At 40.9% G+C, this 15,350-nt stretch overlaps 1 protein-coding gene across 1 annotated transcript; it reads left to right on the forward strand.

Annotated features, from left to right (window-relative positions):
- The first annotated feature begins 492 nt into the window (after positions 1-492).
- Positions 493-15,153, forward strand: UBXN4 (UBX domain protein 4). The gene is made up of 13 exons (XM_069021255.1): positions 493-637; positions 6,086-6,188; positions 7,041-7,069; positions 7,906-8,024; positions 8,608-8,776; positions 9,219-9,321; positions 10,882-10,936; positions 11,085-11,249; positions 12,041-12,168; positions 12,880-12,982; positions 13,318-13,449; positions 13,774-13,982; positions 14,540-15,153. The coding sequence occupies exons 1-13, from the start codon at positions 559-561 to the stop codon at positions 14,676-14,678; spliced, it is 1,533 nt and encodes a 510-aa protein (XP_068877356.1). The 5' UTR covers positions 493-558; the 3' UTR covers positions 14,679-15,153.
- Positions 15,154-15,350: the final 197 nt, after the last annotated feature.

Genomic DNA, 15,350 nt, shown 5'->3' on the forward strand with positions numbered 1-15,350 from the left:
AGAGATTCTTCCTGATGTTCAACCTAAAGCTGCCCTGGCACAGCTTAAGACTGTGTCCTATCGTTCTGTCGCTGGTTCCGTGGGGGAAGAGCCCGACCCACACCTGGCTACACCCTCCTGCCAGGTTGTTGGAGAGAGGGATAAGGTTCCCCGAGCCTGCTTTTCTCCAGGCTGAGCCGCCCCCTCAGCCGCTCCTCACAGGACTTGTATTAACGAGATCCCCTCTCAGCCTTCTCTTCTCTAGGCTAAGCAGTCGCAGCTCCCACCGCCTCTCCGGACGCCCCGAGCCCGTTTCCCAGCGGGACAGCTCAGGGGACGATGGCCAGCTGCGGAAGGACGCGGAGCACTCGCTGAGGCACCAAGATGGCGCCGGGCTGGGGGGGGGCGGGACCCGCACGATCGGGCGGGGGGGGCAGGAGGGGCGCGTGCCGCGCGCGGCCGCCAATCAAGGGGGTGGTGCCGGGCCGCGCGCGCAGGCGCGCGGGGGGCGGTTGGCGCGGCGGCGGCGCAGGCGCAGTGCCGCTGTCGCTGAGGGCGGCGGGTGCCGGCGGTCCCACGATGTGGTTCGGCGGCTCCGTCCCCGCCGCCATCGCCGCCGCCAAGGAGCGCAGCTCCGTCTTCGTCGTGTTCGTGGCAGGTACGGTACTGCTGCTCCCGCGGGCAGGCCCCAGCAGCGCCTTCCCAACTGTGTCCCGCCTGCTGCCCCTCCCGCCGAGCGGGATTTGTGCTGTGTCAGCCCCAGCCCGCGGTATCGGTGTCCGGCCCCCGCCCGCCCGTAGTGGAGCGGAATCGCCCGTCCGATGTGTCGCTTTCCCCTTCGTTCTGCCCTTCGGTACTGGGTTGTCGCCGGTGCAGCTCTCGGGGCTGTTTGGTGTGTTTTGTTTCCTTTCCTCGTACCGACAGTAAATGTTTCATAACAATGTAATTGGAACATGTAGGAATTCACATCGTCTCGTGTACGCTGCCTTTCTGTCTGAAAAAGAGATGGGAAGGAGGACATAGTGTTAAGCTGCGCCAGAGGCTTAGGTTGGACATTGGGAGGAATTTCTTCCCAGAACGGGTGATTAGACATTGGAACGGGCTGCCCAGGGAGGCGGTGAGGTTCCTGGGGGTGTTCCAGGAAAGCCTGGACGTGGCACTCTGTGCCATGGTCTGGTTGACAAGGTGGTGTTTGGCCATAGGTTGGACTCGATGGTATCACATCGAGTCTTTTCGAAACAACATGACTGAAACTGTGATAATCTGTGATTAGACAGGCTCTTTAACTTATTTTTGGGCTTTTCTGTATCTCAGTGTGTGTTGTTTCTTAAGCTTTTACTGTTTTTAAGTTCTCGTGGCTTGAAGTTTTTCGGATGTCTCATGAAACAACCGCAATGTTAAACGTGTGGCTTAGTGTTGTTCTCTTAAGAACTGTTGAACTGTGGGACTCGCGTGGCTTCAAGAAGTTCACTCCCAAAGGGGATGTGAACAGAAAAGTGCAGTTAAATTCCTTTGTTGACACAACTCTCTATGTACTTGGAGAACAGCATTTTCTGCTGGATAGTAAACATACTGATAGAAATCAAGGTCTTGTCAGACCACAGACTGAGCTGTGTTGGTGTTGGATTAAGGGATGGGGTGGAGCGGTTCATGAAGAACCACAGCCCGTGGGAAAGAGTCACGTTGCAGAATTTGGGAGGGACCCCACGCTGGAGGAGTGTGAGGAGTTCAACCCCTTAGTAGGAAGGAGCAACAGAGACAAGGTGTGAGGAACTGACTGCAGGAAGGGTGGGGAGAAGATTTTTTTTTTTTAATTTCTCATGATCCTGCTCTGACTTTTGATTAGTAATAAGTTAAATAAATTTTTCCCCAAGTCAGATCTGTTTTGCCTGCGATGGTAGCAGGTGAGTGAGCTCTCCTTATCTCTTCCCACGAGCCTTCCATTACATACTCTCCCCTGCCCAGCTGAGGAGGGCAGTGACAGAGGGATTTTGGTGGGCCTCTGCGTAGTTTCAACTTGATACATATATCAGGGGCTGAGAAATGCATGTTGTAACTTATGTCCAGTATTTTTTATGAAACAAAAATTGTGCACAAAATGGGGCCTGTTAGATGCTGATGTTGACCTTGTGGATATTGGAATATGTAGATATACAGGGGAGGTATATTTATGGTTGCAGAGATGTAACCTAGTTTTGTCATTGTGGTGTGCTGTGAGGATTTGTTTTGTTTGTTCTTGCGAGCCCTGGAAAAGGGAGAGTGTGACTTCAGCCAGCCACATCTCTGAAGTGGAAGAGTTGGAGAGTTCTGCCAACATCTGGTCCATCGTGGGATCAGGGCAGCTGACCTGTGGCAGAGCTGCTCATGAAACAGTTCTATTACATGTGCTGAGAAAGGGAGTTGGGAAGCCCAAGAACTTTCTTGCTGTGTGTGGAAGCAGCCGTGTTTGAAGGATGGGGAGTGCTGAAAGAATAGTCTGGTTTTGTGTTAGCAGAGACTGGGTTTGTTGTTCGGGCAGAAATATGTTTCAAACTGCACCATGATGGTAACTTTGAGCCTTTACACTCCACACTTCCCATTGGAGACAGGCATTTGAAAGCAGCTGGAGAACAGGCTTTCAGCAGTGTTTGGTTCTGTACACTCCATCTAATAACATCTAGGGGACAAAAAATGACTAAAGGAAAAAAAATTAGTGAGAGAAATTGAAAATATAAGTTAACTATCATTTTGGGGTGACCATTGTGGAGGATAGCTATTAGGTACAGTTGACAAAAATTAGGAAATTCTGATATGTCCATCTGTGTTTGGTTTCTGCCACCATCTGCCTGTCCTTCTTTCCCTCTCCTCTGCACTTCACTGACATTTTCACTAGAAAATGAAGAAGTGGATTATTCTTTCTGCTTCCAGAAATATTTTTTAGTCAAGCAAGGAAAAATGTGGTTATTTATCTTAAAAATGAGGTGGCATTTGTGACTGTAAGTGCACGTTGTTCAAGCAGGTTTCTCCTTAAGCATTTTTGCTTGCAGGTATAATCCCAGCATTTTTGAGCTTAGTATTTAAAACCTTCATGGCACATTCTGGTGACGGGAGGGTGTAAGTGTATCAAAGATCCCCTTGAACTCATGGGAAGTTACAATAAAAGGGATTGCTCTGTTCTCTTCAGAGAGCGTGAGGCGAAGCGTGTCGGCCTTAGGAAACTGGTTTGAAATATTAAGGTGAGATGTTAGAGGCCTCTGAATGCACCAGGCGAAGGAGCTGTGTGTGGGGAACAGACGAGTTACTTTGTGGTATCAATTAATTGCCAGCAGCAATTTCCCTGTGTTTCTGCACAGGGAGACTATTCCCGATAGTGAAACAGGACTGGCAATGCAGGTGCCCCAGGGAGTGGTGTGAAGTTGTGTCAGGGGAGGTGTAGGCTGGATATCGGGAAAAGGTTCTTTCCCCAGAGGGTGTTGGGCAGTGGAACAGGCTCCTCAGGGAGGAGTTCAGGGAGAATTTGGAAAACACTCTCAGGCACAGGGTGGGATTTTTGGGGTGTCATGTGCAGGGCCAGGAGTTGGACTTGATGATCCTGGTGGGTCCCTTCCAACCCAGCATATGTTATGATTCTCTGGTATCTTGTTGGTAGCTGTTCTGTAGATGATTTTGTAGCCTACAGAGTTAAAAAAAGCCTTTTGTTTTTGAGGCACTAAACTAAAGTTAATAGTTCATTTGATATGAAACCTCCTCTGTTCTGACTGAGTTGTGTAAGAAAGTTAGACATGTTCTGATCATGAAAACTCATAAAAAGTCATGATCAGGCCACTCATAAAAAGTGCTTTGCAGAGTGAAAAAATGAAGGGGTGTATATGTGACAATAAAAAGCTTTAAGCAAAAATGTTTGTTTCTTTTTAATAACGTTTGTAGCAACCCTCCTCCCTTTGTTCATGACTTTATTACCTTAATAATTTTTTTACAAAATGGTGATTTGCACTCATAAGCTGTTTGTCAGTTTTTTGTAGCCAAGATGTATCAAGGCACTTTTCAAGTTAAATAAGGGAAATGACGCAAAGGAGGAGGAGGAGGTGAATGGTTTAATGTCCTGGCTTCCTGGCATTTCCAGAATGGCAGTCCTACTCTTACTGATTAGTTATGAAATGTTGGACATGGAAAAGTCAGTTGGTCTTATCTGTCTCCTTCTGAAAGGAAAACACTTCCCTGATGACTGCGTGCTGAGGAATAAGGGAATTAAAGTCTTCTGACAACTTGTGATGGTTTTAAGTTCCTTGTACAGGAAAGAAATTATTGTGGAAAAAGAGTCTTGTCCAGTGTATGAATCACTTGAGAAATTACTGATATTTTCCCTATATAAATTTACCTGATCAGCTTTAAGAGATGAGGAAGTGTGACTGTGAATTGTTTACAGATCATTCCACTAAGTGAAATAAAGTGATATTTTTGTTTGAGAAACAAGAAATCCGAGAGTTTTGGGAACTAGAATTTTGAGGCTGTTGTGCTGGCTCAGTGTTTAGCAGAATTATGAATTACGTCAAGGTCTGTTGTGCTTGACCTCTTGACTTTTCTGATGTTTTTCTTGTGACCTGGCAGTTTTGATTTCAGGATATAATTACTACTACAAAACTGTAATAAATGAACCGTAGCCTCTAAATGAGAAAGGGTTATCAAAACAAAAAATGTATGAGAATAAGCAACTGTTCAGTGGGTAGTCACAATATTAATCAGTGCATCATGGCACAGAGCTTTATAAAATGTGAGCTATCAGCATTTTCATTCAGTCATCTCTCAGAGTGTACTGTGAGCAATCTCTGACCTGTTTGTGTCTTTCAGCGTTCTTTTTTCTCCTGCAGTTGTTTGTGTGGAAAAGTTAGTGTTAGGCAATAATTTAGATATTTTTAGTAGCCTAATCGGATGAGCACATGTCCTTTTGAAAAAGTGTGTGGTGAAGCAGCTGCCTGTGAGCGTTTGGAAACAGGAGAGGAGGCCGAGCTGCTCTGGGCACAACAGCTGCATCCATTGACCACACTTGGAGGCACTGCACTTAAAGCAAGAGGAAAGGTTCCCACATAAAATAGCATAAATATTTGCTTGCTTACGCAGAATAATAATAATAGAGGTAGATACTTTCTTACTTGCTCCAGTAATTCCAGGGAAAAAATGAGACATATGGTTGAAAACCACTTTTTCAAATCGTATTTTTGATACACACCGCTGTGAGGGGCCCTGTGACCAGACAGTAGCACTTCACTGGGAGATTCCACATATAATTCCTGATCTTTAACAAGTCAAAAATATTGCATGGAATGGCAACTGGGATGAAACAAACAAGTGGTTTGTTGTTGTCACTGAATAATGGACTACTATACTTCTATACTTGTGACTCAGATTCTTCATCAAAACTGCAGTCCATTCCAAGCTGCTAGGAAGTAATACAGATTGAAGATAAAGAAATGGTTGCAGGCCAGTGTACTTGTTGAAAGATGGTTAATACTCATCAGAATCTATTTATTAACCCACACCCTCACTAAACTGGTGCTTTGGAAGATAAATGTATGATTAATATGTTTCATCTGATTAAAATAACACCTCTGAATCTGTGGCCCCTGAACACCTTCTCAGCTTCTCTTACCCAAGTAGTTCCTCTGGTCTTGTTATTCTTCTTCCTCTGTGCTCCTCACTCTTTTTCCTCCCCTCCTGTTACTGTTCATGTCAGGAACTGGAATACAAAACTAAGTTACAAATAATCTGCAAATAAATGTTTCTTGGTTTGGGCATCTTTTTAACACTGTCAAGCTATGAGACCTTACCTGCTGAATTATGTGTTTACAGGGAGTGGAGAACATAGTTTTACCTACTAGCAGCTGATGTACTAATACGTAATTAAATTTATAACGAGGGGCAAGCAGTGGATAGTTTTGACATGTTATCAAGGTGAACAAGCTGGAGTGAATTGTCTCCAGATGACAAAAAAAACCTCATTATAAATTGACTTGAAAATAATCCCCAGAGTGTCTTACAAAAGTGATTCCAAGCGATTGAAGCAATGCTAAAATCAGGACAGAAACAGCAATTCATGGTGGGTTTAACTCATGTGTGCTGTGTCTTGCAGGAGAAGATGAACAATCTACTGAGATGGCTGCAAGGTGGGAAGATGAGAAGGTGACTGAAGCTGCATCAGATGGTTTTGTTGCTATTAAAATCGACACCAAAAGGTTTGAGCCTATTCTAATTCTATCCCTTATACAATCTTTCATTGATGATGATGAGAGTAAGAGGCTTTTGAAGTCCTCACCCTGATTAGGAGATAGTCTCAACACAGGGTTCCAGAATAGAAGTGAATTCAGTACTCCTGAAGTCACCAGAGCCTGAGAAAATGTCAAAAATTATTGTTGTGTTCTGCCCCTACTCACTGTGTATTTCAGACTGTATTCCAGTACTAGTAATAGAATCCTTGAAGTTGCCCTTTCTCAACAGGAAGAGACACAAACATGCTATTAAAAATGCTGGAATAAAAATGCAACTGCTAGAGGCAGTTCTTGATTTGCCAAGTTACATAATGAATTTTAAACCTTTCATGAATTTAGAAAGATAAAAATCTGTAAAGCCCCAGAGAAATTGTGTTTGCCTCCATTGTAACACATAGAATGGAGAAGCATTTAAGTTCCTGGGTAAATTACTCAGCTATTTTTGTTATGTTTGTGTTCCAGTCCATGTGCACAGAGTGTATTGACATTTCCCCAAATGGTATTATTTTGAAATGCTCTATAGACTTTTTATTAGTTTTACTACATTATTTGTGCTCAATAGACTAGATTTCTTTTTCCTGAATTGCCTCTTAGCACTGCTTTCCTAATTCTTATGTAGTCAACTGTGATAACCAAGGATTGTCACCATGTCAACACTTATGCAGAATGTTAATGATAAGATGCAATGCAAATTTGCTTTTAGTGTTCTCTCAAGTATTTAAATAGTTTTGTAGGACAGTTATTTTTATGATGAAAGACTTAATCTGAAGTTGTTGCAAAATGATTGCTCCTCCTAAATGAATCTTTTCTTTTAAACAGTGAAGCATGCCTGCAGTTTTCTCAAATTTGTATCCTTTGAGATCCGTTTACATGCTACATTATGATTACAGATAATTGCTCTTTACAAGTTAATACTGTTCTTAAGACAAATACTTACAAGCAGTGTTACTGAAAATACTTATTTTGGCACAAAACCATGCAATGAACTGTGTAGTTAATAGATACCATCTGTGTATTCAACTTGCTGTCAGTTATTAGAGAAAGTGAACAAACTAGGTTTTTTTATGTTAATCCTATGTAATTCTCTAAATAGAAAATTATCTCAATCTTTATGTAATCAAAATAACCTGTTGGTCCTACTAATCAGCATTAGAAAACAAACAAAAAATGCTTTAAATTATGAGCTGGGGCTCACAGGTGCAGAGGAAGAGGAACAAGCAGTGGCCTGGGTTCTGTCACATACACAGGTGTGAAGTCAGGCAAACCCCTGCCTTCCTTAAGTAGGTCACTGCTTACAGGTCATTAATTCTTTGTGATGCTGGGAATTCTGTACCTTAAGTTGGATTTCCTTCATGCTGTGGAGATTTCATTACTGTCTATTTAAGATGTCTGACACTAAAACAAAATCATTCTCAAATCAAAGCATAATCAGTTGCCAGAAGAGTTGAGGAAAAATATTTTGACTGAAACCAGTACAGAAAAAAGAAGAAATACTATCCAGTTGCATGTAAGATTTGCCAGCATCTTTTTTTTTTTTTTCTTCCTCTCTTGGCCCTGACTACTGGTGACCAGTTGGAGATAAGAGTATTGGGCTAGAAGCTCCTGTAGGAAGGATGTCTGCTTTGGCCTGTACAGTTACTCTGTCAACCTCTGTCATTCATTGCCCTTAACTGTCGCTGTGCAGATCCCGTAGTGTGCGTCCCATCCAGTTTTTTTATAGGAGACAATGGAATCCCTTTGGAAGTTATTGCTGGCAGCATTTCTGTGGAAGAGCTGGTTACCAGAATCCATAAAGTCAAACAGGTAATGCTTGCTGACACACTGGATCTTCCAGATGGACTTGGGTGTGCTCAGGACAGTGATGGCCCTGGCCCTTAGCTTGTGCCTTTGGGAAGTGTGAGTTACGGGTTCTGTCCTTCCACCAATAAAACCTGCTACCTTGAATTCGGTACACAGGTTGGAAGCACTGTGCACAAGTGCTGCATTCATTTTTGTTTGGTTTAGGTTGTCTGTGTAAACCCACAGCATTGAAGAAATGTGTCAAGAACTCTAAACTGAAATGACAAAATGTGACAACTCACCTTTAAGGGGTTTACTCTTCAGCTCATATGTGGTTTTGGAACATTGTTCTGTAATGTAGATTTATAAAATTATGCTATAGAATATAAAAAAAGTGTAGATAGCTTTATCACTTTGATTTCAAGTGGAAGACTAAAATTAGAAAAATGAAATGCATGATTGCACCGTACTCAACAACATGTGGTAATTCTAGTTTTATATTTTCAATAGGACTGATTCCTCAATAATAATTCAGTCTTGATGTTTGAACCTGTGGAAAAAATTGGAACTTTCATAGGCTCCATTTTTTCTTTTCCCAATTTCTTAGATGCACACAGGGAAAGGGCGGCCTTTGGAAAACGGCAGTCAGTCATCTGCTCCCTGTCCCTCCCCTCAGTCTGATGGTGCTCCAGAAAGTGCAGAACCCAGAGCAGCAGGGGTTTGTGACTCTCCTGAGTCTGTTACGCCTGAGACAATAACATCTTCTGCTGGTAATGGTTAGTGTTTTGACACAAATGCCACCTCATTTGCTTTGGAAATGGTTTTTCTTAAGTTGTTACATGATGGTACATAAAAGGCAATATATTGAGCAGACTCATTGAGGAAAAACTTGGATATTTGAGAATGCTTTGTTCAAGTCTAGAGGCAAAGATAACTTGTCATTCTGCTTAGTTTTCATAAGTGAGGAATCTATGGTTTATAACTCAATAAAAATTGTGTATGCTTTCCTGAAAAAGGATTCAATTAAAAAGTTATTTTGGGTTAGTAACCTGAAACCAAATAGTTGAAGGGGGGAATCTAAGTAGAAGAACCTCATATCTCCTTGATATATCCCAGTTGCTGTAAATTTCGGCTAACAATGAGCCTAATAATTCTTATGACAAGAAATACACCTTTTCTTTTCTTCTTATGCATTCCTTTCTTGTAAATCCCTTGAAGATGAAGCAAATTCAGGTCAAGCAAGCCAGGAAGCAACTAATTCTGCAGATGAGCAAGTGAATGATGCTCAGCCTGTGAATGATCTTACACTCAAAGTAGAAAGGCAAGTCTTGTTTTGCAGACTTCTTAATGTGTTGTATTTGTTTCTCAGGAGGCAATTTTGTTGGGTTTTGGGTTGGTTTTGGGTTTTTTTAAGAAACATGTATAATTACAGGATTTTGGTGCTTAATCTGTTGTCATCTGGCAAAGATTTATGTGGTCTTATTTTTTATTAGATGTCTGTGACAATTCTAGGGCTGATACCAAATGAGGTTTTTAATTAATCTCATTTTTCATGTACTTTGAAAGAAATAGGTAATTTGGAAAACTGTATATGTTCACCTTTGATATAACTTCAGTAGAGATTATATGTTTGCTGCAAGTTCTTGAATGAATTGAAACATTAAACGGAAAGCACTGGAAATTGGTGTAATACAATGCCAACCTAGATTTTGTCTAGAGATCATCTTATTTCTTCTTCTTCTGATTGATTTGATGGCTGTAGTTTGGGGATATTGGAAACGTCAAAGGAAGCCTATTCTGAGACCCGTGCTTTGATCTGTGAACAGTAATGAGTTGAGTTTAGTTTTTTGAAGTATGATGATCAGAAACACCAGGTTCGAAACATGATTAATTCCTTCCATTCATTGTCTTTAAATACAGGATATTGTTTATAAACTTGTTTTTAGTAAGACTGATACTATTTGAAATATCCTGTCTAAAACTGTAACACATATATAGCAAATAGGAATATTTATACTGCTAAAATATATTTTAAAGCCTTTTCATGCTTTATTTCAGTTTTCTTCTGAAGTTATGGGACAAGAGGGATAATTTTTACTTACCACTGATAAGACAATACAGTCAATATTTTAATATAATTATCATTGTTCCTTTTTTAAAAATACATTCATCTTACATACAAACATGGCATAATTTATCTGCAGCATTTTTTGCAAGGGGGAAAGAGAGACCAAGCTCTGTGGTAATTACCACTTTCTTTTTAAGAAAACAGCTGCCATACAAACATTTTTCTGATTATCTGACTTTTCGTGTTAGGTCATGCCTGCCCTTTCCCCAGACTTCAAATATGTTGTGATTTTATTGTCAATCTGTATTTACAAATTTAAGTTCTGTTCTTTTAAGTCAGTCCTTATTCTGAGGCATTTTTCTGGATAGCTGAAACAGATGCATGTGCATCTATGTCAGGGCTATATATTACTTGTGTTCCATTTTAGGCAGTTATGTGCAGAAGAAACCAGATGGCTTAAATAGCTAAGAGATTGAGATTTAGTGTTGCTGTTACCAGAGATCATACATTATTGTATGTCTTCATAAGTTGGTTCAACAGTAAGAATATGTAGGATTCTTCATTTACTGGGTGGAAAAAGGACAAAAGGAACACATTAGAACAACTCTGTTGAATGGGAAAGGAGGTGGTGAAGTCACCACTGCCCTTTGCATGGATAGTGCACCCACATGTGAATGAATCACTGCTGGTACACAAGGTATTAGCAGTGTGCTACAGCTCATTTTCTTGTGTTCTCTTCTGGGTTTGCAAATGCTTAATTAACATTTGAAAATACTGCAATTATAACACTTCTCACTACATTCTTAAATTTAGGTTAACAAAAAAGCTTGAAGAAAGACGAGAAGAGAAAAGGAAAGAAGAAGAACAGGTAACACAAAAATGTAAAACCCCTTGCAGGTTTTTTCTTTATGCCCTTATTTGAATAAATGTTTAATTCCTTCTTAAACAAATATACTTCAGTCTTCTCTCTTGCCCAAGACAATTTTGTGGTCCAATTTTTATCTCTCTCTATTCAGAAAGAAATTAAGAAAGAAATCGAAAGAAGGAAAACTGGTAAAGAAATGTTGGAGTACAAAAGACGACAGGAAGAAGAATTGACCAAACGTATGTTGGAGGAAAGGAACAGAGAAAAGGCAGAAGAGAAGGCTGCTAGAGAGCGCATAAGGCAACAGATTGCAATGGTAAATTTTGCACTTTGGAAGAGAGCTTGCTGCTTCTCTCTCTCACAGTGTACAAAAATGATAAATTTTCTCATTTGACGAAGCTTTGAAAGATTGTTCACTTTTCCATTTGGAATCCTGCGGCCTTGTATAGTAACAATTTTAGTTTGGGGTTTATGTAGCATTTTCTATGTATAAGATGAAACTTCTGCTTTCATCTTCACAATTCTTTTCTATCTGAACAAACATTTCTGTCATATTGCTTGAGCCTAGTTGAGAATTATCATATAGACATAAAAATAATTGCAATTTAGGCATGGTACTAAAGGAGAAGCACAGGGAGTATTTAATTGTAGAACGTACACAAGAGCACTGCTCTCAAAATGGTGAGGAGGATTATTTTCTAAGTTTGTATATATGCATGCCTGTATATGGATGTAAATGGTTGATAACAACTGAAATTCTTCCTCATTATTAAGTTTTGGTGTAGAACTCTTAGAATTGCAGTCATGTAACTTGTCAGAAGATTTTTGCCTTTATCTTCCCTGGAGTGTTAAGCTTGCATGGGAAGATCATCTATTAGCAACTAGTTGTGGGAAGTGACTCAATGAGAAGAGCCATCTTGGCTAATGACACGAGACTGTGCAGTTTGGCAGTGAATAATTCTTTGCAGTTCTACTGTCTTTTTCTCCATATGGTCTGCTTATATCTGTGCAGTTGGTTCATGAGTATGGATCATTGCTGTCTGTTTTAATGACTGTTAAGCAACAGGATATGTTAACAATTAAGATTTCCCTTTGATCCTTCCACAGGATCGTGCTGAGAGGGCAGCTCGCTTTGCAAAATCGAAGGAAGAAGCAGAAGCTGCAAAAGCTGCAGCTCTTCAGGCTAAACAGGCTGAAATAGAGGCCAGAAAAGAGGCAGCTCAAAGGGAGAGAAGGTGAGTTGCAGTAGAGACACAAGTGTGTATTTTGAGGGAGAGAGGTAAAGAAACTTTTTAAAGAGAGTTAATATATCTCCTAATCTCTTGACAACGTGTTGCTGTGTTGAGCTGTTTAAATAGTGACATTAAAAGTAGCTATTTACATGAACACTATGTTCTTTGATAGCTTTTATCCTTTTGACATGCCTGATCATGAAACATTAACCACCTTTTCTCCTGTGTTATTTTAGTTAGATAAGAGCTTTTTGTGTCTGAACTTTGATTTAAATACCAGTATAATGGAGCTTGGGGGGGACTAGATAAGGTGAGAATGTGAAAGATAATGCCTGGGCAGAACAGTGTCAACACTAGTGGGGACCGGTGCTGATGCCGCTGCTGCAGGGCTGTGCGTGTGGATGGCTTGGATTCAGCAAGGCTGGGCTGGGGCCATCAGCTGCCCATGTCAGAGCTGTCTCCTGCTTTGCCCAGCACTGCTGGTTCAAGAATTGTCCAAACCTATGGAGTCCTTATATGGAGTTATGGAAGAGATGCATTGTGAGAGACTAGCAGGTGGTTATCCACTGCGAATTCAATCTTACAACCCATCTGCACTGCCCTGAGCAGGATGACTGTCCCTCTCTCCCACATTTCAGTACGACCAAGCTAAAGGCCCAGAGCCTTTGTCTGTAAGTGTTCATGTCCTGACTGACCCCAGTACCTGTCCTGCAGTGCAATAGCCAGGATCCAGTTCCGCCTCCCCGATGGATCTTCCTTCACTAACCAGTTCCCATCTGAAGCACGGCTAGAAGAAGCCAGGCAGTTTGCTGCACAGGTAAATGGGCATTTTGTTTCTCAGCTATGTGCAGATATGACTTGGTGAGCATCAAGTAGTTGTTGATTGTGGCAGTTGTCATCAACTCCTTTCCTTGTTGTTTGAAGGGAGTTTTGTAGCAGCCTTCTCCAGTGCCACCAACTGCCTTTGTGTTGCTGCAGTGTGTCATTAGTAAGAGATAGAGAGAAATGAGGGATTTTTCATATCCTACTCTGAGGATGATTGATAGTTTGATATAGAACTCTTGTTAAGGTATATTCAGCTGGCAAATCTGCAGTAGTTTGAAAATGAACAGTTATAATATAAATAAAATGTTTTCTTTACGTGTTTGACAGACGGTTGGTAACACTTACGGCAATTTTTCACTGGCAACAATGTTTCCCAGGAGGGAGTTTACCAAAGAAGATTATGCAAAGAAGTTACTGGAACTGGAGTTAGCACCCAGTGCTTCAGTAGTATTGCTGCCGGTAGGTGTTGGATTTTGGTTTGTTTGATTTTTCTTTGTCTTGCAAACAGCAGTATAGTAGCTGGATATTTGCTGTTAGTCAGCCATTATAGTATTTGGGTTGAATTTGGGAATTTTGTCTAAACAGATGGCAAAATTACTTTAGTTTTTGTCAAGACTGATTTGGAGAAGTTTTTCTGAAGTAGGTAAATGGTGATACTTGTCTAATGTGTAACCAAAGTTGTTCTTTTTTGTCTGCTGAGCTACTTCAAAATTGTGTGAAATACTCTGTCTACAAGAGCACAACTTTAATGCCTAACAAGTTTGCTTTGTGTGTTCATGACAGGCAGGAAGACCTGCTACTTCTGTTGTTCAGGCTTCAGGCAGTGATCTGTGGAAGTTCTTGGGCACAATCCTTTACCCCCTTTTAGCAGTTTGGAGATTCATTAGCAACTTTCTGTTTACGAGCCCACCCCCCTCACAGCCCTCTGGGAGATCAGCTCACCAGCAAGACCACTCAGCTCCCTCAACGTCAGGCAGCGTGGAGCAAAGCAGGTAAGGCAAACTGTTTAATGCAGCTATTTCTCAAGCTACTTGCTGCAATTGCTCTAATCTTGTGGTGGGGAACTGAACTTGTAATTACACAGTAGAGAAAGCATTGTCTTGCAGTCATTTATGAATAGGGAATTTAGCTGTAACTACAAAGGTGAGCTTCACTTCAGCTGATCCTGTTTGGAAGATAAAAATGTTGAAAATGAGATACTAAACTGTGTCAGTATGGTTGAACAAGAAACACAAGCAGATGAGGTCTGGTTTTGACAGGTTTTGTGTTGCCTAAAGAATGAGATCTCCCATGTACCAGGAGAGCTGTTTCTGGTGAAGCAGCCACATATTGCTTCAATGACAGGGAAAATGAGAGTCTGCCAACTCTGACTTCTAAGTGACAAATTTTCACCCGGGTATTGCTTTCCAAGGAAACAAAAGGCTGAAGAAAACTATTATTGAGGATAAGAGAAGGAAGGATGCATGATTTGTGTTTATTGCATTTGCTGCTTCTCTTGTGTAATTATTACTGAGGAAACTGTCAAACCTCACTGTTCTTTGTGCCCTAGGCAAGCAGTGAGGAAACGAGTTGTGGAAAAGCGGGGGGAAGACTTCAAAAAAGAAGGCAAAATATACAGACTGAGGACTCAAGATGATGGAGAAGATGAAAACAATACTTGGAATGGAAATTCTACACAACAAATGTAGTTTTGGGTAACTGCAGTTACTATCTGGCTGCTTTTTTTTTTTTCTTCTCTTATTTGATCTAAGTCAACTAAAGCTTCTGGCCAAGTGGGGCTTACTTTACAGTGACAGAATTACTTAATTCTCATTCCTGTGGTGAATTATGGAATAAAATCACCTATGTCAGAAAAATCAAGTGGGTGTAGGTGAAACCTAGTAAAAAGACTGAAAATCTCCATCAGCTTTCGTAAATATTGCCCTCTGCCATAGAAAGGCACTTTTTAATCTATAAATATTCTGCTATATGAATTTAAGGGCCAGATATATTAATATAAAGGTCATGGTAGAAAATGACTGTTTAAAATGAGGGTTTCAGAAGCACTATAAGTAGCAAATCAGGTAACTAATTTATGTTTAACTTTCTTCTTGCTTCTGCAACTGCAAGCAAAACCTTGTAGTTTTTAATTCCCTAAGCACTCAATAAACTATTTTCCAGAAAACATAAGTGTCTTGTGAAGTTCCTCTGACGTTCTGGTGTCACAAGGAAGCAAGCAGGGCCATGCACTGAAATTTAAAATACAGCAGACAAACATTTTGTTCCAGTTAAAATGATTTTGTTGTACATGAAGTAAAGGAAAAGAGGGGTGAAAATCCAATCTGTAAAGTCTAAGAAGCAGAGAACTTCCACAGGTTCCT

The sequence above is a fragment of the Aphelocoma coerulescens genome, chromosome 7 (assembly GCF_041296385.1).
Source record: "Aphelocoma coerulescens isolate FSJ_1873_10779 chromosome 7, UR_Acoe_1.0, whole genome shotgun sequence".
In the NCBI taxonomy this organism is placed as follows: Eukaryota; Metazoa; Chordata; class Aves; order Passeriformes; family Corvidae; genus Aphelocoma; species Aphelocoma coerulescens.